At 36.8% G+C, this 23,826-nt stretch overlaps 1 protein-coding gene across 1 annotated transcript in view; it reads right to left on the minus strand.

The window, feature by feature from the left end:
- The window catches only part of PXDNL (peroxidasin like), a 570,999-nt gene that overhangs the window by 89,407 nt on the left and 457,766 nt on the right, over positions 1–23,826 (minus strand). The window contains exons 15-16 of the mRNA XM_036767090.1: positions 5,499–5,607; positions 812–969 (exon numbers count right to left, since the gene is read on the minus strand). Coding sequence (XP_036622985.1) covers positions 812–969; positions 5,499–5,607 — 267 coding nt within the window. The remainder of the gene's footprint in view (positions 1–811; positions 970–5,498; positions 5,608–23,826) is intronic.

Consider the following 23,826-nt stretch of genomic DNA (forward strand, 5'->3'; position numbering starts at 1 on the left):
AACTTTAACTTAATAAATTTTAGGGGAATAAGCATTCAAAAACCAGAAGAGTCACTTTTATTGTTGGGGAGATGCTGCATTGTTTTGTTTTGTTTTGATTTTGATTTAAGTACACACAACGGAACACATGAAAAAGATATTTTGGTCTACCTCCCATTTTATTTCCCCAAAGGAAGTAACTCAAGAAGGTGGGGGAAAGAGGTCATGGTAGTTACCAGCAATATCAAAAGCAGTGTGTTATTGACAATAACAAGAGGTCACCTTCACAAACACGTTATTTTCTTTCAAAGAAAAAAGGTAAAATGCCCGAGAATCTTCAGTGACATCTTCTCACAGCATTTACTAAGTAGACTTCTGATGTTTTATAAAAATAATTGCTGTGAAAAACCATAAAGAAATGAAATAGGGAACGTGCATGTCTTAGAGATGGAGATGCCTGAAGACTCAGTGAGAAATTTGTATTATTATAATAGTGAACAAGGGAAATAACAACCTGAGAATAAAGCGCTTCTTAGTAGGAAGGGATCAACCTCTTATTGAGCTTAGGGGTAGAAGGTGTATATAGCATATGGGTCATTCAGACTTAGCCAGGATCTAGCTAATATTAGCAACAGCAGAAACCACCATCCTTTGATTAAATACTCTATCATTTCATCTCTCTTAATTTTCATAAACAGCTGCACTCCAGTGGTTGTTTTAAAAAACACTTTCTAAAACATGCTGGTGTTATGAAGTGGGAAAAATCATTGATATTTTAGTTTATGACCACAATCTATTACACATTTCAAAGTGAACACTTATAGATCCTAACCTTGATCCTCTAAATCAACAGTGAGCCCTTGCTTCACGTTTTCCTGGATCAGCTGAAGTGTATGCTCAAAAATCTCCCCTGCTCTTGCAGTCTCAACGGTGAAGGGGTCCCGTGGATAACGGAACTGAGCCAGCAGGTCACTAGGAGTTCGGGGTCTTCTGCAGATGACAAAAACATTGCTATTTGTGAAGTAAATTGCAGAAACACTCTGAATGATGCTTCAGGGGTTTAAACAAAAACATATCGATACATATCAAGCCATGAATCTGCCTAATGAATATATTGCCTTTTACACTTTAGAGTCAATGCATTGGCTTGAGGGAACATCTATAAGGAATGGAGTTAGTAGTCTAGTGAATAGTCTCCTGAGAAATCTGATATATTGTGCAAAATATAAAGTAATAGATGTTGTTTCTAATGGAGAGACAATCCATTATTTCTTCCTCTTAGTTAATACTATACAATTAATAATGGAGCATTGAATGTACCTTCAGAAATACAATCTTTTGGAAGAGTCATTTAGAACAATTAGTCACTGAAGATCTATTGAATATCTATTATTATGTATCTATTATCTATTGAATATATACATTGAATATCTATTGCAAGTTACTGGAATGAAAGGTTTGGGAGATTTTCTATTAGGTAGGAAACATTTGTTTTTGGAGAAAATAGAAAGCTTCACTGAAATCCAATTCAACTCAGCAAACCTATATGCACTCCTTCTACTGATGAAACTTGAAACCCATTCACCCTTGACTAGATGGTTTAATGAGTTCATGTAAATGATATATGTGTGTGCATGTGTGTATATATATACATACACATATGTATTTGTACATATATGTAAATATATATGGAATATACATACCCATATCACTATCCATATATGCACTGTATTAGAGATCTATCCTTGGCCCTATACTATTCAATCAATCAATAAATATTTATAAGTACCTGCTATGTGCTGGACACTGTGCTAAGTGCTAGGGATATAAAAAGACAGTTCTTGCCCTCAAGGAGTTTACAATCCAATAAGGGAAACAACGCTCAAATAAATATATACAAAGCAAGCTATATACAAGATGAATAGGAAGTAATTAACCTAGGGGAACCGCTGGAATTAAGAGATTGGGGGAAGGCTTCCTGCAGAAGGTGGGGTATTAGTTGAGACTTAAAGGAAGATAGCAAATTCAGTAGTTGGAGCAGAGGAGAAAGAGCATTCCAGGCATGGGAGACAGTCAGAGAGAATGCCTGAAGCTAAAAGATGGAGTATCTTGTTTGTGGAACAGCCAGTAGATCAGTGTCACTGAGTCAGAGTATGTATTAGGGAGTAATGTGTAAAAAGATTGGAAAAGTAGGTGGAGGCTTTTGATAACCTAGATAAAGGAATATGTAGCATTCTTATGAAACGTGAAGATGACGCAGGGATAGGATAAATATACTGACTAAAAGAACTGAGATCCAAACAAATCTTGACAGACTGGAATAATGGATCAAATGTAGGGATATTAACAAGCTAGAACTCATTGCAAGGAATACTATCAAGATACATATATATGTCTATGTATACATACACATATGCATATATATACATATAACCCATTAAAACACTTAGGCAAGTAAATGGAACTTTAGGCTGAATTTGTAGAAGAAAAGGTATAAACGAAGGACTGTACTTGTGATTTAATTAGAATAGAGAACTCCAGGATGAGGGAAGTTATATTAAGAGGGTAGAGGTTGGGGTCATAGGAAGGAAGCTTCAGAAGGGTATATTTCAGCTTGAAATGTAAGGTAAAACTTTCCTGCACTTATATCTGTTTACAGAGCAAAGAGAACTTGTTCAGAAGACAATGAGTTTCTCAATAAAACTTCAGAATCTTGGAATTGGAACTGCCAGTAGAGATGATCCAAATCAATGTTCTCTAAAATGTCCTCAATGCCTTATTAAGGACTTCTAGTCAAACCAGTTTACAGTTAATAGTCCCAAGCCAGACCATCCCAGTTTGGGATAAGTCTAGCTGTTATTGAGTTTTCCCTTACATCTGTTCTAAAACTACTTGCAATTTTCAACCACTGCCCCTGATTCTTTCATCTAAGAGCAAGCAGAACAAATGTGATCATGTTTCCACATGATAGCCCTTCAAATATTTGTGGATAATTATCTCAGCTCCTTCTCCCCAAGACTTGTTTCCTCTATATTCAATATTTCTAGCTCCTTTAAATGGTTCTAATATAGTATGATTCTAAGGCCCCTCACCTTCTTGTTTATACTCCTTCCAAGGCTCTCCAGCTTGTCAATATTCTTCCATTTGATCCATCATTCTGGCCTATCAAGATTCATTTAGATCCTGATTCTTTTAATGGGCATATTTATCTCATCCAATTTTGTGTCAAATTCATATTTCATAAGCATACCATATATTATTACTTCATCTAAATTATCAATAAAAATACTGAACAATACAGGATGAAAAATAGAACCCCAGCAAATTCCATTTGATAACTTTCTCCAAACTGACATAAATCCATTAATTAAAACCTTACTGGAAGTTTTCTCTCATTATCTGAATGAAGAAGTTTAAGTGCTACTGTAGATGTACCCTTAGGCATAGTGATAGAGTGTCAGGCCTAGAAGACTGATTTTTTTGATGCAATGTGTTTTATCATACACCAAAGGGCAGCAGGAAATATTATTTCATGGGACACTTGGTAATCAGATATTGTAGTACTAGCATTAAGTAGCTACAAAAATACCACTATTAACATAATTGTTTCTTATACACCATTATTGGTTGATGAGGATGAAATTCAATTAAGAGAAAAAATTGTAAGAGAAGAAATTCAATGAAGAACTTAATAAAACACTCCAAGTAAAATCAACATACAATCTGTTACCTGATGACTGCAAAGGAAAGATGATAAAAGGTGAGCACAAGGTTCAGAAAAGATCGAGAGAGACTAATGATTTGTAAGACTACACAGAGGCCTCATTTCTTCATATCATAAATACTTTCTTTAAAAAATTCACAGATGCTAGACGTGACAAAGACCAAATAACACTAAAATGAAACATATTTTAATAGATAGGAAATTGTTATTGACGTGAGAATCTTTGTTTCAGTCAGGCCACCATCTGGTCAGAGCTAAGATCAAAATTAGTAAAAAGCTAAAAGAAGGAATAACCAGTGACTGATCATCAAAAATGGGAAATACTCATGAGAAAGAACACTGACGTTGATCTTCATGAGTTCAAATCGGGCCTTAGACATTTAGTAGCTGTGTAATCCCAGGCAAGCCACTTAACACTGCTTGCCTCAGTTTTCCCATCTGTAAAATGAGCTGGAGAAGGAAATGGCAAACCACTCCAGTATCTCTGCCAAGAAAACCCCAAATGGGATCACAAAAGAGTCAGACACAACTGAAACGACTGAACAATAACCAAGATTTATTCTTTATGAAACGTGGGTTGATTTAAATGACCTCTGAGGTGCCTTCCAACTTTGAAACTTTGTGGTTTTCTTTTGTTCAAAGTATTGTGCAAAATGGTAAGGACATACCTTCAAGCAGCTCATAACATAGCTGTGGAAATAAGGTGCACACACATACATTATAAAATGGTGATATAAAACTGAATGAGATAAGTCCAGGAGAAAGTTACAAACAAAATGCTAAGTTCCAACGAAGGGTAATATTTAAAGTTTAGATGATCAGAGGAGGTTATGAAAGACACTTAACCTATTTCAAAAGAAGGTTGATTTAGAAATTAACATTTGGATATTTCCAAATAGAAAGGTTGAAGCTGATTTAAACAACAAAACATACATTCCTTTTTTGGAATGTATGTCATCACTAAACTCACCATAGAGACCAAGAAAAGCTACCTTCTTTTTCTTTACCCTGTTTTTTATGCAAAAATACTCTGTGCTTTATAATCGACATTAATATGTAGATCCCTGTTAGAAAGTAACCATTTCAAAAAACCAGCATTATTGGCTCAAACTAAAATAAGTAACTATTCTTATGAATTTGTCATTGGTATTCTGTTTCGTAATCAAACATCTTTAAAGAAAATGGTTGGCAAAGAATATAGCTTTGAGAAAAAGCACCAAAGTCTATTCTGTAATACTAATCATCTTGTTCCTGAATTATTTCTATTACAGTGTGTTTTTTTTCCTTTATTCACAAAAGATGATGGTAAAAGTGCCTGATTTATTCTCAAGTAGTGGGACAATGGGCATGGGAAGGAGAAAATTATTGACTTAAGTAGATAATCTTTTACACCTAAGTATCACCAGTTTAGCAACACTATTAACTTCTGTGCATACTAACCCCTAAAATAACTGACAATAGAGAAAATTTTGGCCAATGGCTACAAACATCACAAAGCCCATTGCAAGGGTATCTATCATTCTTCCTACCTCTACATGAGGGGGTTTTGATTTACAGAAAGTTCTTTGGGAATGAGCACTGGCCAGTAATGCAGGGAGCATCTTAGCTTTTCTTTCAATAGATAAACTGACAAGGACTGCTTTTCCCAGACGATGGCCTGGCTTGCCAAGCTTAAAGAAAACATATTCTGACAATCTCATAAAAGTATCTCTGGTTGTGATTTATGAAGCTTGCAATAGCTAAACAGAACTGAAATGAAAACAATTTTCATAAGCAAAATAAAATAAATCCTTACTGTGAAAATAGATTTCTTCTTGTGGAGTTAATTGCACTGTCAACCCTCTGGATGGCATCAAGAATGGATGATTCAACAAAGTTATCACCAGCTTGTCTACCCTGTATTGCTGTAACAACAATCCCATGATTTAAAAAAAAATTAAAGTTAGGAATTACATGTTATAAGTGGCATTTAACACCTTTTATATTTTAGAAGGGATAACTTCTAACAAAATGAAAACACTATAAAACCTCCAGGTGATAGTTTCTATTATACAGAAAAAGCAGTATTACCCCACAAAGCTCCCAATGGAAACTATCAGTTTAATTCACAGAATTAAAGTACTCCAAAAACTGGTAAAGGCATATGAACTATTTCATTTTATAATAATGGTTCAGAGAACCCAGATGTGTACAGATGTGGAGCTGCTGTATTGTTGGGAGGTCTGGTTTACGTGCAGAGCCCCTGAGAAGATGCCTATCCACATGGATAGGTGAGGGAGCTTGTTTCTGGGAGAATAATGTTGAAATGTAAGGGAAGTGACTTTGGGAAACAGGGGTGAAAGTGTAGACATAGGCTCCTGATAGCTAACCCTGTAGTTATGAGGAATCTTTTTCTGATTGGCTATGCAGCTAGAATTGTCAGTATTCAAAACAGCTTCTCAGAATAAGTCACCTCCTCTTTGTGGTAAGGGGAAAGGTCTTTTGGCCTTTTGCCCTCAGAGGCTCTATGGATCCCAAGAAAAAGGCTTTAGTCCTTCACCTTCCCCCTTGCCCCATTCTAGATGAAGGAAGTAGAGTCTCTGACACCGGGAATTTTGAATGCTCTGGAGAATGAGTAATAGGAATCTGAAAGCCAGCGTCAAGATTGGGTCTTTGTAGACAGTATAAAATCAGTGCCCTATGGAGCTAGGAGTGACCTTTGGGAGAAACTTTTGGGCCTAGCCTAGACAGTGTCTCAAAAACAGATATTTCAAGGGAAGAAGATTTTACATACTGTATCCCAATAGCAAGTTCCAAAAATAGAAGACGACTGTGCCTTTCATGCCTGTCACTTCAGCTGTAGAGACCCCAGACTACAGACACAACCCTAAGAATACGGTATCAATGCCTGGGCCCTCCACTCAGGGTTAGTTAGGAAAGTTTATAGTTCTGAAGATCATGATCAACACATCCCATGTGGTAGCACAAATTTAAGGGAGGACTTGGAATGCATTAAGAGGGAAAATAATCAAAAACTTGTGGACAGAACACAGGATCTAAAATCTGAAGGCCCTTAGAAACAACTTCCTCATCCCAGATGCCTTGAGGCTGCCGAGTCTCATAATCAAGATATATTCTCAGCAGGAGGAAGTGAAAACTTTTAGCCCACTTCTTTGCTAAACATCCACCAAACAGGGTCAATTTTCATTTCTCAGGGTACTTCCCCTTCTGAAGGGATTTAAGGAATTTAAGGGTCTTTCTTGGGGTCTTTGGTTACCAAGAGAAGTTACTGACCATCAATTTATTGATTGTATGCTAGCCTAAATAATAAATGGATTATTAATTACGCAGAAAAAAATAAAATAAAATCTGAGGGCCTGGATTCAAATGTTGTACTTGTCATATATTACCTTTATGATCTTAAGCAAGTCACTTTAATTTCTCCAGGCCTCAGTTTCCCCATCTGTGAAATGAAGGGTTTGGACTAGATCAGGAATCAGCAAACTGTGAGCTAAGAATGTTTTTCTTTACATTTTTAAATACAATAAACTTTTATTTTAAAATGTTTAAAAAACATAAAACAAAACTTCATTTAAAAACGCAGAAAATATTCTTAGCTCCAGGGATTATGGGAGTTGGTGCTTGGGCCACAGGGTGCTGACTCTTAGAGTAGATGATCACTAAGAACTCTATCAACTCTTAAATCTCTCGTCCAATTATGGGCCAAGAAGATTGTATCATGCTATACGTTGTAAGCTCCTTGAAACCAGGCACTCTGCTTTTTTATTTGTGTTTGTATAGCCAGCTCTTAGCACAGTGCCTGGTACACAGCAGGTGCTTAATAAATGTTTCTTGACTGTCAGCTACCAAACATGGCTTACAAGTAAGAGATGGAATAAAGATTCTAATCAAGCGTGTAATTTGAAGTTGGTGACAAAGGAAAAGGCTGTGGGTTAGGAGTATACTGAGAAGGAAACATCTGATAGACAGCAAGAAAGATTCATTGCTTCCAAGAGGAAGCTTTCTAACACCTCAAGCAGAGTGTCTATGGAGGATATAGGTAAAAATATAGATAAGAATTATTCAAGGGATAAGGTGCAGAGGGACAGTGTTTTATATCACTGACGGGTATAGTTACATGGTGAAATCTATATATCCATTCATATATCCATCAATGCATCAAAGTATCTGAAACATGAAATTCTTTTCTCTTAAGTCATCATTTACATATGGTATCAGGAAAGTTGTTAAAGATTATAGTGAAACAAAGACTAATTCCTACAGAATTTATTGGTGTGACAACATTTATTGATGCAACATAGATTTATTGAGGACTTGAGGCTTTAAATCAGATTTTGGTTTTAAAACAAAACCTCATATTTTTTCTATTTACATTGGGTTCCAAAAAGAATGAGGTAGTCAGAAACTGACAAGATACTTGAGTGCAGGGACCATATCTTTTCTATACTTGACATCTCCCATAAGGCTTAGCACAGTACCCTATTAAGTTGTATGTACTTCATTTCTGGGTTGATTAATTGATTATTGGTTATACATTGAAAGAGCCATTACTTCCTCAGTACCCCCTTCCCTAAGGACATCCCTCCTTCTGTTTGGAGACAGTGGAGGGTATATAGTGAATAACTCCTCCTAGATCTTCCATTTAAGGAGGGCACTCAGGGCAGCCATCTCTTCATTCCTCACCCAGCTGCATTCCTGTGAACTTCATCAAGCCCTCACTCCAGGGACTCTCCTCACTTTTTCACTTTCTTTTTTGACAGCTCATCTTTCCCCTAGATCATGAAATCTTTGAGAACTGGGATTGTCTTCTACCTACCTTTTTATTCCCAATGTTTATATCTGTGCCTGGTACATACTAAAACACTTAAAAAATGTTTATTGACTGACTGGCTATTTAGGCAAAAGTAAAGTTACAATGTCCAGTTCAGGTCTGTGGAGATTCTTCAGTAGATCTGTGACCTCATCAATATAGGTACTCTCTTAAAAGAGAAGAGTAAAACTTATCCATCCAAAGGTACTCATGAAAAAAGCAAACATCTAATCACAATGATCATGTAAAGTATCAGATGGAAAAGGGGATAAAAAGGATTATTTCCAAACAGTGAAGTCAGCTGCAATGATCATAATTTACTATTGTATAGCTTTAACAGCTTTGACAGTCCATATTCTCTCTCTTGTTTTATTCTCACAACACCTCAGACAGTAAAATCTTTTATATCTCCATTAGACAGATGAAGAAACTGAGGCTCAAAGAGATGAACTTAGACATGCTCACCCAATTACTAGTACTACAAATCAAGTTTTTTGATTCCAAATACAATGCTCTTTCTAATATCTGCCTTTCACACAATTCTCAATGTCCACAGTTTGAGATAACAACTGATTTTTAAAAGAAGCAGCACAGAAGGCAAGAAAAATAGCTACATCATAGCATTTGGCTAGGTTCTGATCAGTGTGAATAATGAATCCCCTGAAGTGAACACGTTATTCAAATTTGCACTAACATTCCCATTGGTTTGGAGCCAACATCCTATTTTACAAAAGTATAACTTCAAATAGTGTGGATTCATATACCTATTACCACTTCTGGGGATTCATTATCCACACTAATCGGGACCTAGCTGTACTCATATGCAGAAGTGAATATACTTTCAAAAGCTGATCTAAGAATTAATGATCATTAGAGGGAGGATATAAAACAATTTAGAAATTTGCTGCCTTAAATAACAGTGGTATGGTATTCCTTCATACTATCAGTAGGAATTTTAGAAAGAAAAGATAATGAATGGGAACCTAAATGAAATGTGCCCTCCAGGACATTATAAAAAATCTAAAGCATTATAAAAGCTAGGGTGACACACAGTTCACCATTAAACAATATAGAAAATAATGTGATACCACTGGGTGAAACATATATTTTTAATCTATATACTTATATGCTCAAATTTATATATTTAAATTCCATTACTTTATCTTATAAAAAAGGGCAACTAAAATAGGATTAGGTTCATAGAGAACAACATAGCAGTTTTGTAGAGAAATAAGATGAAAATTTGTGGCTTGTTTGACTTTGCCAACTGGATACTGGGGTAAGTTTTTTGTTCCTCTCCAAGGCAATCAAGGTTAAATGACTTGCTTAGGGTCACACAGCTAGTAAATGTCAAGGTCTGAGGCTGCATTTGAACTCAGGTCCTGCTGACTCCAGGATTGATGCTCTATCCACTACACTAACTAGCTGTGTTGATACTGTTGAGCTGACCACAATTTCTAGGACTAATATACTGTCGATTCCATTTGACCTTCAAAATGTTTATAATAATGAAATCGCATAGAGCTAACTGAATTGGGTAGTTGAATTGGAAAATCAAAGGGTAGTGAGATCACATTTAGGCAACTCAAGTTAGTTGGCCAGGATAGATAACTTCACTTGAACTGTTGCCTTTATTTCCAAGTATTACTAAAGATAACTGGGAATTGATCTTAAGAGAATCAATCATGCTGAATTATTTTAAATAAACGCACAGTCCCTCTCCTTCATCCCTCTCCCCTGAAACACACATACCACTCATTGGAACAGTGTTGGTGTGGAAACTCTGGGTAGCCCTTAAGGAGCCTCCCAGCTCTGAAGAAACCCAGACGTTGGTGCTTCTCTGGTAACTATGTATTGTTATGGATAGACTGGTTTGTGTTATTTGCTCAGTTTATATAATGTGTGCTTGTAATTTCTGTTTGTATTTTCCCTGAAGTTCAGGGTTCTGACTTTTCCCCCTGAACTAAGTGAGTGATATATGTATGTTTGATTAAAGTGAGATTGTTTACCCTTTAAGGTTGCTTTCCTTAGAAAAGCAGATCAAAGAACCTGTGCTGGTAGCTCTTGTTCCTGGCCTTGTTGGGTCTTTCACCCCTGCAGTGGCTGCTAGCCACATTTTGTTACAAAATGGCATTTAATTATAATCTATTTGTCTAACAGTCTTGAGAATCTCCGTATTATAAAGGAGAAACATTGTGGTACAATGGTAAATGAATCTGAATTAAGACAATTGGAATTCATATTTCATAAACTATAAATCTCCATATAAAGGCAAGGTGAGGTTATTAGAAAACACAAAGAAGCCCCAAAGCCTAATGTTTCACTGCATGGAGAAACTAACTGCCTCCACCTCATCTGCCCATGTGAACCAGTGAACTAGAATAGCTGAGTGATACTCAGCAAAATGTGGTCAGAAGGAAAAAGGAGGAACATAGTCAAAATTAATCCACAATTGTTCATTGTATATGTAACTTGGTGGTGGAGAGGGCATGCATAAAACCGCCCTTCCTGGTTCCAGCCAAGTGTTACCCTGGTGCTCAGGTTTTTTGGAGATAAGAAGCCTCTAGATACATGAGACTCAGTATTAAAGCTATTGTGTTTTGAAATAACCAAGCATCTAATTATTGGCCACAGAACAGAAAGAGCCATGACTCCCTCCTTGCCCTCTTCTTTTCTTAGCCACAGGGCACATCCATACTTTTATAGATGAACTATACCCTTGAGTACTAAGGAACTGGTTGATATGATGACTAAGTGACTGTCTGTGACATGTGAAAAATCTTGGAAAACAAAGTGAGAGAGAAGAGCAGATGCAAAAAGGCGGGGGGTGGGGTGGGGTGGAGCACACAGAGAACAGATTCTCCAAACAGTAGATCAGAGAGCTTGACTTGGGTTACTAGAAAATTTCGAGAATGCCATGGTTAGTGAACATTTAGAAAGGGAAGTAGGGATTGAAAAGAACCAGCACGACTTAAAGAAGAACAGGCTGTGCAACAGTAATCTCACTTCCTCTTGTTGTTGCTGTTGCCGTGGTTGTTTTTAATGGTTGGCTGGAGTAGAGATGTCTCTAAATTTGTGCATCTCATTTCTTTTGAGCCACTACAAATCTGCTCTGTTCCTAGAGTACAGCATCTTCAGTTTGGTAGGCAGTCTAATACCTCTTCTCTCTCCTACTTTCCTTCAGAGACTTCCAAACACTGAGACAGCTCTGGCAATGTCTACATTCACTTTATCATCCATGTGTAATCCCTGGAAAGTATACTGCCAAGTTAAATGAACTTATCCACCGCATTCAAAATTTCTCCATTTGCTATAACCAATGGCTCCACATTTAGGTGTCAAGAAAACAGGGGTTCTCTACCAGCCAGCACCACACCATCTAAACGGTGTGGTGCTGGCTGATAGAGAACCCCTGTTTTCTTGACGTTAATTGTTAGGCCAAAATTAGCTCAAGCAGCAAAGAAATGATCCATATTTAGTTGCATCTCAGCCTCAGAGACTGCCTTGACTGCACAATCATGTTTTCTTTGCAATATCCCTAAACTAGTATATGGGGGAATACTGTGGATATAGTTGACCTAGATTTTAGCAAAGTTGTTGATAAAATAGCTCTTATTTGTCTTGTGGAAAAAAAATGGAGAGATATGGATTTGATGATAATACAAAAAATAATTCAGACTTCAAGGAGTAGTTGTTAATGATTCAATATCCACATGACAGGAAGTCTCCAGTAAAGAGTTCCAGAAATCTCACTTGATATTGTGATGCTTAACACCTTTATCAATGATTTAAACAACTAAATGATATAACAATCAAATTTGCATGGCACAAGCTGGAAGAGAAATCTAACCTACTGGATATTAGTATGGATCAAAAAAATCATCTTGATGGCTAGAAAATTGGGTTGACTCTAGTAAGAAGAAATTCAATAGGAATAAATTGAAAGTCTTGCACCTGGGTACAAAATATCTGTTTTAAAAGAATAACATAGGAGATGCATGGTTATACAGAATTTCATACATATATGCATACATGCATATACATACACGTATATATACATATATGCATACATATATGTATATATACATATATATGAATTTTAGTGGATTATAAAGCTCAATATGAAGATAATGAGATCTTGGACTTCATCAAGAGGGGACTAGTTTCCGGGAAGAAGAGGTTAATTGTCACACTACACATTTCCTTCATCAGAGCTCATCATGAATAGTGTGTTTGGTTTAGAACATCATAAGTTATGAAAGACTTGATAAGCTGGAAAGTGTCCAGAGGAAGGTAGCTAGATGGTAAAGATCCTCAAGTTCATGTCACATGAGAACTAATTGACTGAAGAAAAATTTTATGTTTAGCTGGAAGAAGAGAAGACTATGTTCAGGAATTTAAAAAGCTTATCTTCTAGAGGAAGGATTGGACTTGTTCTTGTGGAAAAGATGGAGAGTTATGGATTTGATGATAATACAAAGACCCAGAAGGAAGAACTAGGAGTAATGAGTCACAGTTGAAGAGAGGAAAATGAAGGCTTGGTGTCAGGAAACACTTCTTAATAATTAGAACTGCACCAATACGGAATGGGCTCCATGAAGACGTACAGCCAAGGACCTTCCTTGGCAGTCTTCGAGTAGAAGCTGTACAACAGGTTGTCAGGTACGTTAAAAATTGAGCTTCTTTTGGCTGAATTAGTTGACTGCTAAGGTCCCTTCCAACTCTCAAACACCAGGATTCTGTGACTGATAATCTCTGAGTCCCTTTCAACTCCAAATAAATAACCCTGGCAACTAAACCTGGTGTCTGTTTCTCCTGTAAATTTAACGGCCTACTCTTTTTAAAGATTTCTTTGGTTAAGGAACAATTAACTAAGGTTTGGGGTTTTTTACATGTAATAAAAAAGTCATTTCCTCATGCTCATGAGAATAGCAGGGAGGTGAGACAGATAGAGAGCTGGCCTTAGAGTCATGAAGACACAGGTTCAGATCTTCTCTCTAACACACACTAGTAAGTCACCAAGTCCATATGGATGCACAATATATTTCATTATGGTTTGTACTCTAAGAATTTTATTTTACTTTTAAAAGTGAATAATTATTGAATACTAAATCATAATGGACCTTGGTTTTAATCTAACAAAAATTATAGAAACTAAAACTAAATTTATTTTAATTAAAAACTAAATTTCATTTAAAAACTATATTTTAAAAAGGAAACACAAAATACCCCCCCTTTTGTCAAGCATTAGTATGTGCCTCACCCTCTGAAGCACACACTACATGCACACCTGGGAATAAACATTTTACTATCCTAGGTACTTCTCTAATACTATAAGATAAGTATGAATTGTTGATCTGAAATGACACAGTTTTTAGGTGAGTGGGGAGGGAAATCTAGTTTAAAAAAATCACAGTTTTGGGTCCCTTTTCTGCCAAATTATACAACTATCCAGGAATAGGGCAAAGTTAAATCACCTATCTCACCATCAGGGTATTTGCTAGGTTCAACTAGTAATTTTAACACTTTATCTAGGGCCTACAATAACTAGACATTACTGCATCCATAGCAAGATGACTACATAATCATTCATCCTCCATTTTTACAATTTATAGCTTTGATGACTGATTGGTTATTAATAATCCTAGTTGGATTACTGGATCTGTAGAAAGCTGCTGTATCAAAAGTGATCATTCTTAGACTTTGTCTAGTAGAAAACTGCCTAGACCACAAGAAGTAGTGGCTCATTTCCATGGCAGTAGCAAAAGAGTTGTCTGCTTTGTTCTGTAGTCTTCTCATTGAGGAAAATTGGCATAATGATGCAACTCGAAGTACACTATCAAATTTAAATCTCTTTAAATGAGTGACATTGAAAAGGGCTGACATTTCTGATGACTGTGCTGTGGAACCAAGGAAACTTCTTGCATACAAACTGGTATTAATGACAGTTTTTGTTACATAATTTTCTTTGAACTTCAATAAATCTTTCTTGTTCATCACTTTGCATCATTAAACATGTAAATGGAGTTCATTTGCCTAGGAGGACATCACTAGTCTCTTTAGAGAGTATATGAAAAATGGCATTATCTACCCTTTCTCCCCACTCCCACTCCAACCTTCAGGTTGTGTTAACAAGTTTTATTTGGAAGATACTTCTACCATCCACCAATTCTAAATCATAATTCTGAGCAATACAAGTAAGATAATACTTGCAGTGGCTTAAAAGTATGCTGTTCATGGAATTTTATCTTTAAAATGCGTCAAATCATGTGTGTTCCCTTAGGACAGAAGAGTGCTTACAGCACAGGACTTCTATGTGCATTTAAATGAGGACTGTGTTAAGCTTAATTAGAGGTTTGGATTTTTCAACAACAAAGCTTCATTATTAACACTGCTGCTAGTACTTGACAAAGGTGAAACTAAGTGTTACTTGCCTATTCTGGGTAATGTAAGACCTCCCTAATTTGCACTGACTAGAAGATCTATTGTGAATTAATAAATTTTGTAGGTAAGCAGATTTTGTGCAATAAAACCAGTTACTCAACCACTAACTTCACTTCCTTAATATGATTACATGACTATAATTTATAATTGCTGGTGACACTTCATAGTATAATTCCAAAAACACAGCATATTCTATCGCCTAGAAATATGTTAGACCTATATTATATTACAAACTTGGAACAAGAAGAGAAAAATTAAGTTCTTTGTTCAGATGTTTCTATATACCTAAATACTTGGCTCTCGGTTGGGTGATTATTTTACCCCCTTCTAGATGCCCTTCTACATGATATGCTACATGGGAGTTCAATAAGTACTAGACTGGGAATCGAGAGACCTGTGTTCAATTCATTGTTCTGCCACCAACTTATCATTTTTTTTTTATTTTTTTTAAAGGTGTTTTATTTATTTTTAGTTTACCACACACGGTTCTACATAGTTTTGAGTTCCAGTTTTTCTCCCCTCCCTCCCCCCTCCCTCCCCAAGACGGCATGAAGTCTCATATAACTGTCATGTATAACTTCGCATTGAATTAATTTATGCTCTAGTCAAGTCGTGGAGAAGAATTTTGACTAATGGAATGAATCATGAGAAAGAAGAAACAGAACCAAAAAAAAAAAACAAACAAACAAAAAAAAAACCCCAAAAACAAAAACAAAAGAGAAGCAGAAAAGGCGAGCATGTAGTGTGCCTCAGTCTGTATTCAAACTTCGCAGTTCTTTCTCTGAATGAAGATAGCATTCTCCATCGTGAGTCTCCTGGAATTGTCCTTGCCCCTTTAGGTTGCTGAAAGAAGCGCAGTATGTCAGGGTTGGTCCTCACGGAATCCACATATCTGTGGCTGTGCACAACGTTCTCCTGGCTCTGCTCCGCTCACTCAGCATTATGTCGTGTAGGTTTTTCCAGGTTGTTACGAAGTCTGCATCATCCCCATTTCTTATGGCACAATAGTATTCCATCACCTTCATATACCACAGCTTGTTCAGCCATTCCCCAATTGATGGGCATCCCTTTGCTCTCCAATTCTTGGCCACCACAAAGAGAGCTGCTATAAATATTCTTGTACATATGGGTCCTTTTCCCGCTTGCATGATTTCTTTGGGATACAACCCTAGAAGTGGTATTACTGGGTCAAAGGGTATGAACATTTCTATAGCCCTTTGGGCATAGTTCCACACCACCCTCCAAAATGGCTGGATCAGCTCACAACTCCACCAGCAATGCAACAATGTTCCAATTTCCCCACATCCTTTCCAGCATTTATCATTCTCCTGATTTGTTATTTTAGCCAATCTGACAGGAGAGATGTGGTATCTAAGAGTTGTTTTGATTTGCATTTCTCTAATCAGCAGCGATCCAGAGCATTTTTTCATATGCCTGTAGATAGCTTTAATTTCTTCCTCTGAAAACTGCCTGTTCATATCCTTTGACCATTTCTCAATTGGGGAATGGCTTGTATTCCTATATATTTGGCTTAGCTCCCTGTATATTTTAGAGATGAGGCCTTTATCAGAGATACTAGTTGCAAAGATTTTCTCCCAATTTTCTGCTTCCCTCCTAATTCTTGTTGCATTGGCTTTTTTTGTACAAAAACATTTCAATTTGACATAATCAAAATTATCCATTTTGCATTTTGTAATGCTCTCTATCTCTTGTTGGGTCATGAATTCTTTACTTTTCCACAAATCTGATAAGTAAACTATTCCTTGCTTTCCCAAATTATTTAGAGTATCAACTTTTACTCCTAAATCATGAACCCATTTTGACTTTATTTTGGTATATGGTGTAAGATATTGGTCTATGCCCAATTTTTTCCCTACCATTTTCCAATTTTCCCAACAGTTTTTGTGAAATAGTGAATTATTAGCCCAGAAACTGGCTTCTTTGGGTTTATCAAAGAGTAGATTGCTAAACTTGTTGATTTCACCTACTTGTGTACCTATCCTATTCCACTGATCCACACCCCTGTTTCTTAACCAGTACCAGGCAGTTTTGATGACTGCTGCTGTGTAGTACAGTTTAATATCTGGTGTGGCTAAACCACCATCTCTAGCATGTCTTTTCATTAATATCCTAGATACTCTAGACCTCTTGTTTTTCCAAATGAATTTTGTTATTATTTTGTCCAGCTCGGTAAAAAAATTTTTTGGTAGTTCGATTGGTATGGCACTGAATAGATAGATTAATTTAGGTAGAATTGTCATTTTTATTATATTAGCTCGGCCTAACCATGAGCAAGTGATATTTCTCCATTTATTTAGATCTGATTTTATTCGCGTGAAAAGTGTTTCATAGTTATGTTCATATAGGCCCTGGGTTTGTCTTGGCAAATAGACTCCCAAATATTTTATAGTGCCTTCAGTAACTTTGAATGGAATTTCTCTTTCTATCTCTTGCTGTTGGGCTTTGTCAGTAATGTATAGGAATGCTGAGGATTTATGTGGGTTTATTTTATATCCTGCAACTTTGCTAAAGTTGTTTATTATTTCAAGTAGTTTTTTACTTGATTCTCTAGGATTCTCTAGATAAATCATCATATCATCTGCAAACAGTGATAATTTAGTTTCTTCTTTTCCTATTCTAATTCCTTCAATTTCTTTTTCTTCTCTTATTGCTACAGCTAATGTTTCTAGAACCAAATTGAATAATAGGGGTGATAATGGACATCCTTGTTTCACCCCTGATCTTATTGGGAATGCATCTAGTTTATCCCCATTACAAATAATGCTTGTTGATGGTTTTAGGTAGATGCTATTTATAATTTTGAGGAAGGTTCCCCTTATTCCTATGCTTTCTAGTGTTTTTAATAGGAATGGGTGTTGTACTTTGTCAAAGGCTTTTTCTGCGTCTATTGAGATGATCATATGGTTTCTGCTAGTTTTGTTGTTGATATGGTCAATTATGCTAATAGTTTTCCTAATATTGAACCAGCCTTGCATTCCTGGAATAAATCCTACCTGGTCATGGTGTATTATTCTCGTAATGAGTTGCTGCAATCTTTTTGCTAATATTTTATTTAAAATTTTTGCATCAATATTCATTAGAGAAATTGGTCTATAATTTTCTTTCTCTGTTTTAACTCTACCTGGTTTGGGTATTAGTACCATATTTGTGTCATAAAAAGAATTTGGTAGGACTCCTTCTTCACCTATTTTCCCAAATAGTCTACAAAGTATTGGAATTAGTTGTTCTTTAAATGTTTGATAGAATTCACATGTAAAACCATCTGGCCCTGGAGATTTTTTCCTAGGGAGTTCGTTGATGGCCTGCTCAATTTCTTTTTCTGATATGGGGTCATTAAGAAATTTCACTTCCTTCTCTGTTAGTCTGGGCAGTTTATGTTTTTGTAGATATTCATCCATATCTCTAAGTTTGTCAAATTTATGGGCATACAGTTGGGCAAAATAATTCCTAATTATTGTTTTGATTTCCTCTTCATTAGAGGTGACCTCACCCTTTTCATTTTTGATACTGGTAATTTGATTTTCTTCTTTCTTTTTTTTAATCAAATTGGCCAAAGGTTTGTCAATTTTATTGGTTTTTTCATAAAACCAGCTCTTTGTTTTATTTATTAATTCAATAGTTTTCTTGGTTTCAATTTTATTAATCTCTCCTTTGATTTTCAGTATTTCTAATTTGGTATTTAATTGGGGGTTTTCAATTTGCTCCTTTTCTTGCTTTTTCAGCTGTCTGCCCAGATCGTTGATCTCCTCTTTCCCTATTTTATTCATGTAGGCACTTAGAGATATAAAACTTCCCCTAAGAACTGCTTTTGCTGCATCCCATAAGTTTTGGTATGTTGTTTCATTATTGTCATTCTCTTGAATGAAATTATTAATTGTTTCTCTGATTTGATCTTTGGCCCACTCACTCTTTAGAATTAAATTATTTAGTTTCCAATTAGTTTTTAGCTTATTTTTCCATGGTACTTTATTAAAAATGATTCTTATTGCATCATGATCTGAAAAGGATGCACTGACTACTTCTGCTTTTCTGCACTGGATTGTGAGGTTTTTATGCCCTAGTACATGGTCAATTTTTGAGTATGTGCCATGTACTTTTGAGAAGAAAGTATATTCCTTTTTATCCCCGTTCAGTTTTCTCCAGAGGTCTATCATATGTGCCTTTTCTAAAATTCTGTTTACCTCCTTAACTTTTTTCTTATTTATTTTGAGGTTAGATTTATCAAGTTCAGAAAGGGGGAGGTTGAGGTCTCCCAATATTATAGTTTTGCTGTCTATTTCTTCCTGTAACTCCCTTAACCTCTCCTCTAAGAATTTGTATGCCTTACCACTTGGTGCATATATGTTAAGCAATGATATTGCTTCATTGTTTATGGTGCCTTTTAGCAGGATATAATGTCCTTCCTTATCTCTTTTAATTAGATCTATCTTTACTTTTGCTTTGTCTGAGATTAGGATTGCTACACCTGCTTTTTTTACTTTAGCTGAGGCACAATATATTTTACTCCAGCCTTTTACCTTAACCCTATGTGTATCCCCCTGTTTCAGATGCGTTTCTTGTAAACAGCATATTGTAGGATTATGGTTTTTAATCCATTCTGCTATCTGCTTCTGTTTTGTGAGAATGTTCATCCCCTGCACGTTCAGGGTTATGATTTCTATCTGTGTCTTTTTCTCCATCCTAATTCCCCCTGTTTATGCTTTTATTTCTCCCTTTCCCCTTCTCCTCCCCAACAAAGTTTTGCTTTTGACCGCCGCTTTCCTCAGTTAACCCTCCCTCTTTATTCCCCTCCCTTATCTTACCGTTACCCACTTGCTACTTCTCCTCTTCCTTCTGCCCTCCCCCCTCCCTTTTTCCCCCCTTTCCCTCCCACTTCCCGTAGGACAAGTTAGATTTCTAAACTTATCAGAGTATGTTATTCCCTTCTTGAACTAGATCAGATGACAGTAAAGCTCAAATACTGCTCTTCTCCCTCCCTTCTTTCCCTCTACTATAATATGTTTTTTTGCCACTTCCTTTGGTGTAATTTACCCTTTTCTACAACCTCCTTACCACTTCCCTCATAGCCCTCCCTTTATATCTCTTATTTATATTTTATATCTTTACATCAGTTAATTTATACAGGCATTCACAACCTATGTATATCCCTTTCATTTGTCACAATAGTTGTACCATTCACAAGAATGACTTATATATGTATATGTATATATATACATAAAAAACATACATAAGATGATATAATCCCATATAAAGATGTAAACAACCTAACCTTATTGGTTAATGAAGTTTGTGGGGTTTTTCCCCCTGGTTACCTTTTTATGTATCTCTTGAGGTTTGTATTTGGAGATCAAATTTTCCATTGAGTTCTGGCCTTTTCATCAGGAAGGTCTGGAATTCCCCTATTTCATTGAATGTCCATCGCCTTGCCTGGAAAATTATGCTTAGTTTTGCTGGGTAGTTGATCCTTGGTTGTAGTCCCAGCTCCTTTGCCCTTCGGAATATCATATTCCAATTTCTCCTGTCTTTTAATGTGGAAGCTGAGAGATCCTGCGTGATCCTGACTGTAGTTCCACGATATTTGAATTGCTTCTTTTTGGCTGCTTGCAGTATTTTCTCCTTGAGTTTATAGCTCTGAAATTTGGCTATAATATTTCTTGGTGTTTTCAGTTTGGGATCTCTTTCAGGGGGTGATCGGTGAATTCTTTCAATGACTATTTTGCCCTCTGGTTCTAGGACCTCTGGGCAGTTGTCTTTGATGATTTCTTCGAAGATACTGTCAAGGCTCCTTTTTTCATCGTGGATTTCCGGTAGACCAATAACTCTCAAATTGTCTCTCCTGGATCTATTTTCCAGGTCAGTAGTTTTGCCAATCAGATATTTCACATTTTTTTCTATTTTTTCATTCTTTACGTTTTGTTTTATTACTTCTTGATGCCTCATAGATTCATTAGCTTCTACTTGCTCAAGTCTAATTTTAAATGAGTTAGTGTTTACATTTTGCTTTTGAGCCTCCATTTTCAATTGGTTGATTTCACCTCTCAGGGTGTCCTTTTCTCTCTCTAGATTCTGAATCTCCATAGCCATTTCGCCAATCTTATTCTTTAGGGACTTTTCCATTTTTTCCATGTTTTCTTTTACCTCCCTAATTTGGTTTTTAAAATCCTCTTTTAGCTCTTCCAGCAGTGCTTTTTGGGCTGGAGACCAGATCATATTAGCTTTTGAGGTATCTGATGTATCTACCGTGTCATTGCTATCTTCTTCTATGTCGATATTTTGATCCTGTCTGTCTCCATAAAAAGAATCTATTGTCCTCGGTTTTTTTGTGTTCTTCTTCATGTTGGTTTGCCTTTTGCTGGCTTTACAACAAATTTCTATCTGTGGATCTCAGGGCTTTCTGTCCCAGCTTTCTTATTCTGGGGGTTGTGAGTCTAGAATTATAACCTTCAGTTTCCTGAGGTGTGGGGGAGGGGTCTGGCTCCCTGGCGTCTCACTCCCTGTGGGTGCTCTCCAGCACTTGCTTTTCAGCAATGGTCTCAGCTGTTTGTTGTTTGAGCTGATGACTGGCGCTTCCCCTGGGGGAGCAAGGTTACGTCTGGGCTCCTGGCTTGGCCCCCTGCTGACTCTTCCCCTCTGGGACTAATGAGCTTCTAGTATTTGTCCTGTGAAGCCCCGCTACTCTCTCCTCTGTTTCAGTTCTCTTTTTTTTTTTTCCCGAGGAATTCTCTGGGTGAGGGGGGGAGGGGTTAGAGCCGGTTACCTGGCCATTGAGTCTTCCGGAAGTTCAAGAAGCCGAGTTCCTGGGTTTTGCAAGCGTCAGGGCTGGGTGTTTTCGCGGCTGGTGGCGTTGCGCTGCCTCTTGTCGCTCCCAGATACTGCCGTCCTGTGTTGGGAAGCCTGGGGATCTCTGCCGGTTTCGGGCGCCCAGCTTTCTCCCAGCCCGTCTCCCATGTGGATTTCCCGGCCAGCCGCTTCCGCCTTGGTCTGGAGCAGCTCCGCACCGAGCACTCTTCGAGCCTGCAGGTTCGTTCCTCTGGCCTTTCAAACTCTCCCGGCTCGGAAATTTGCCCCACGTAGACTGCTTGCGGTTTCTGACTCTCTCAAATCTGCTCAAATTCACTTTTTTATGGGAATCTGACAGACCTTGTGAGAGAGCTCCGGTAAGACGCTGCCTTCATGCGGCCATCTTGGCTCCGCCCCCCTTCCCAACTTATCATTTGACTTTGGTAAAGTCACTGGACTGATCTTTGTTTCATTTCCCTAGTCATTAAAATGAGAATGCTGAATAAAAATATCTTAAAGACCCGAAGTCTAAAAGTCTGTATTACTACAGTCTTTCTCAAAAAAAAAAGACTTTAAAAGAAACAAAAATTAGCAACAGCCATCTTAACATTGATAAAACATTCCACTAATAAAAAAGGAAAATAATTTTGGTATTCTCCTTCGTGCCCATAATTTTGCAAAAATAAGCTAATCAATCAATAAGTATTTATTAAGTGGCAAACTATATGCCAGAAACTATGGTAATTAGTGGGGTTATAAATACAATAAAAACACAATTCCTACTCTTAAGGAGCTTATGCTCTAATGTGGGGAGCTGAGTACTATAATGTTAAAGGGATATGAAGGTCTTCCCAGCCTCACGTGGAGCCCATCAAGGGAAGCTTGCTTAGGGGAGGCTTGCTTGTAGGAAGGCTTTCACACCTTTTGGTACTAAGTTGATTAGGCACTGAGTCATGAGGGATGTGATGCCTTCTGGCTCTGAGAAATATATATACTCTGAATTGGTATTTTGCCTTCTGGCTCCAAGAAATATATATGTATATGTAAATTATATATATGTGTATATATGTATATATATGTGTGTGTGTGTATATATATATATATATATATATATAATATATATACATACACATATATATACTCTGAATTGGTATTTTGCTTTGGCTGAGGGGGGTTCACTTATGAGAAGGATCTTTTGATTCCCTGGTCAAGATTCATATATATCTATATCTATATATATCTATATCTATATGTATATCTATATATATATATCTATATATATATCTATATATATATCTATATATATATATATGTATACTCTGAATTGGTATTTTGCTTTGGGTGGGGGGGTTCACTTATGAGAAGGATCTTTTGATCCCCTGGTCAAGATTCTGAGTAGCTCTATGTTCAGAGCTCCCCAGTTGCTCAGATGTAAAGGCTCTCTCAATTCAGTGATACGTGTGAAGTGTATAGCAACATTGTTTTCATCCGGCAGTTAAAAGCCTTGTCTGTTGGTCTTTGTGCTAATTTCTCTGCTTACGCTTTTCTTTGTTTGTTTTTTCTCTTATGTTCAGGATACTGACTTTTCCCCCGAACTAAGAATGTAGTTAAAGAACCCTTTTTGAGCAGTCATTCCTAGAAAAGCAGATCAAAGAAGCTGTGCTAGGAGGCTATCCTGGGTATGTTGGGGTGCTTGCTGCTACAAGTACATAAGGAAGCATATATAAAATAAATATGAAGAGAATAAATGCAAAGCATTTTGACAGGGAGGGAACTAACAGTGAAGGGATGAGGATAGGGTCCACATAGAAGGATGGTACCTGAGCTATGTTTTGAAGGAAGAGAGGAAGTCTGTGAGATAAAGACGAAGCAGAAATATGTTCTAGACACTGAGGGCAGTTAGATCAAAGGCAGAGATACAAGAGGTGGAACGTTCTGCTTAAGGAACAGAAAGATTAGTTTGGATGGACTACACAGTGCAGGAGGGAGAATAATGTCCAATGAAGCTGACAAAATAGGTTGCAGCTGGGTTGTGAAGGGATTTAAAAGCTAAACAGAATTTATATTT

The sequence above is a fragment of the Trichosurus vulpecula genome, chromosome 1, assembly GCF_011100635.1.
Source record: "Trichosurus vulpecula isolate mTriVul1 chromosome 1, mTriVul1.pri, whole genome shotgun sequence".
NCBI classification, from domain to species: Eukaryota; Metazoa; Chordata; class Mammalia; order Diprotodontia; family Phalangeridae; genus Trichosurus; species Trichosurus vulpecula.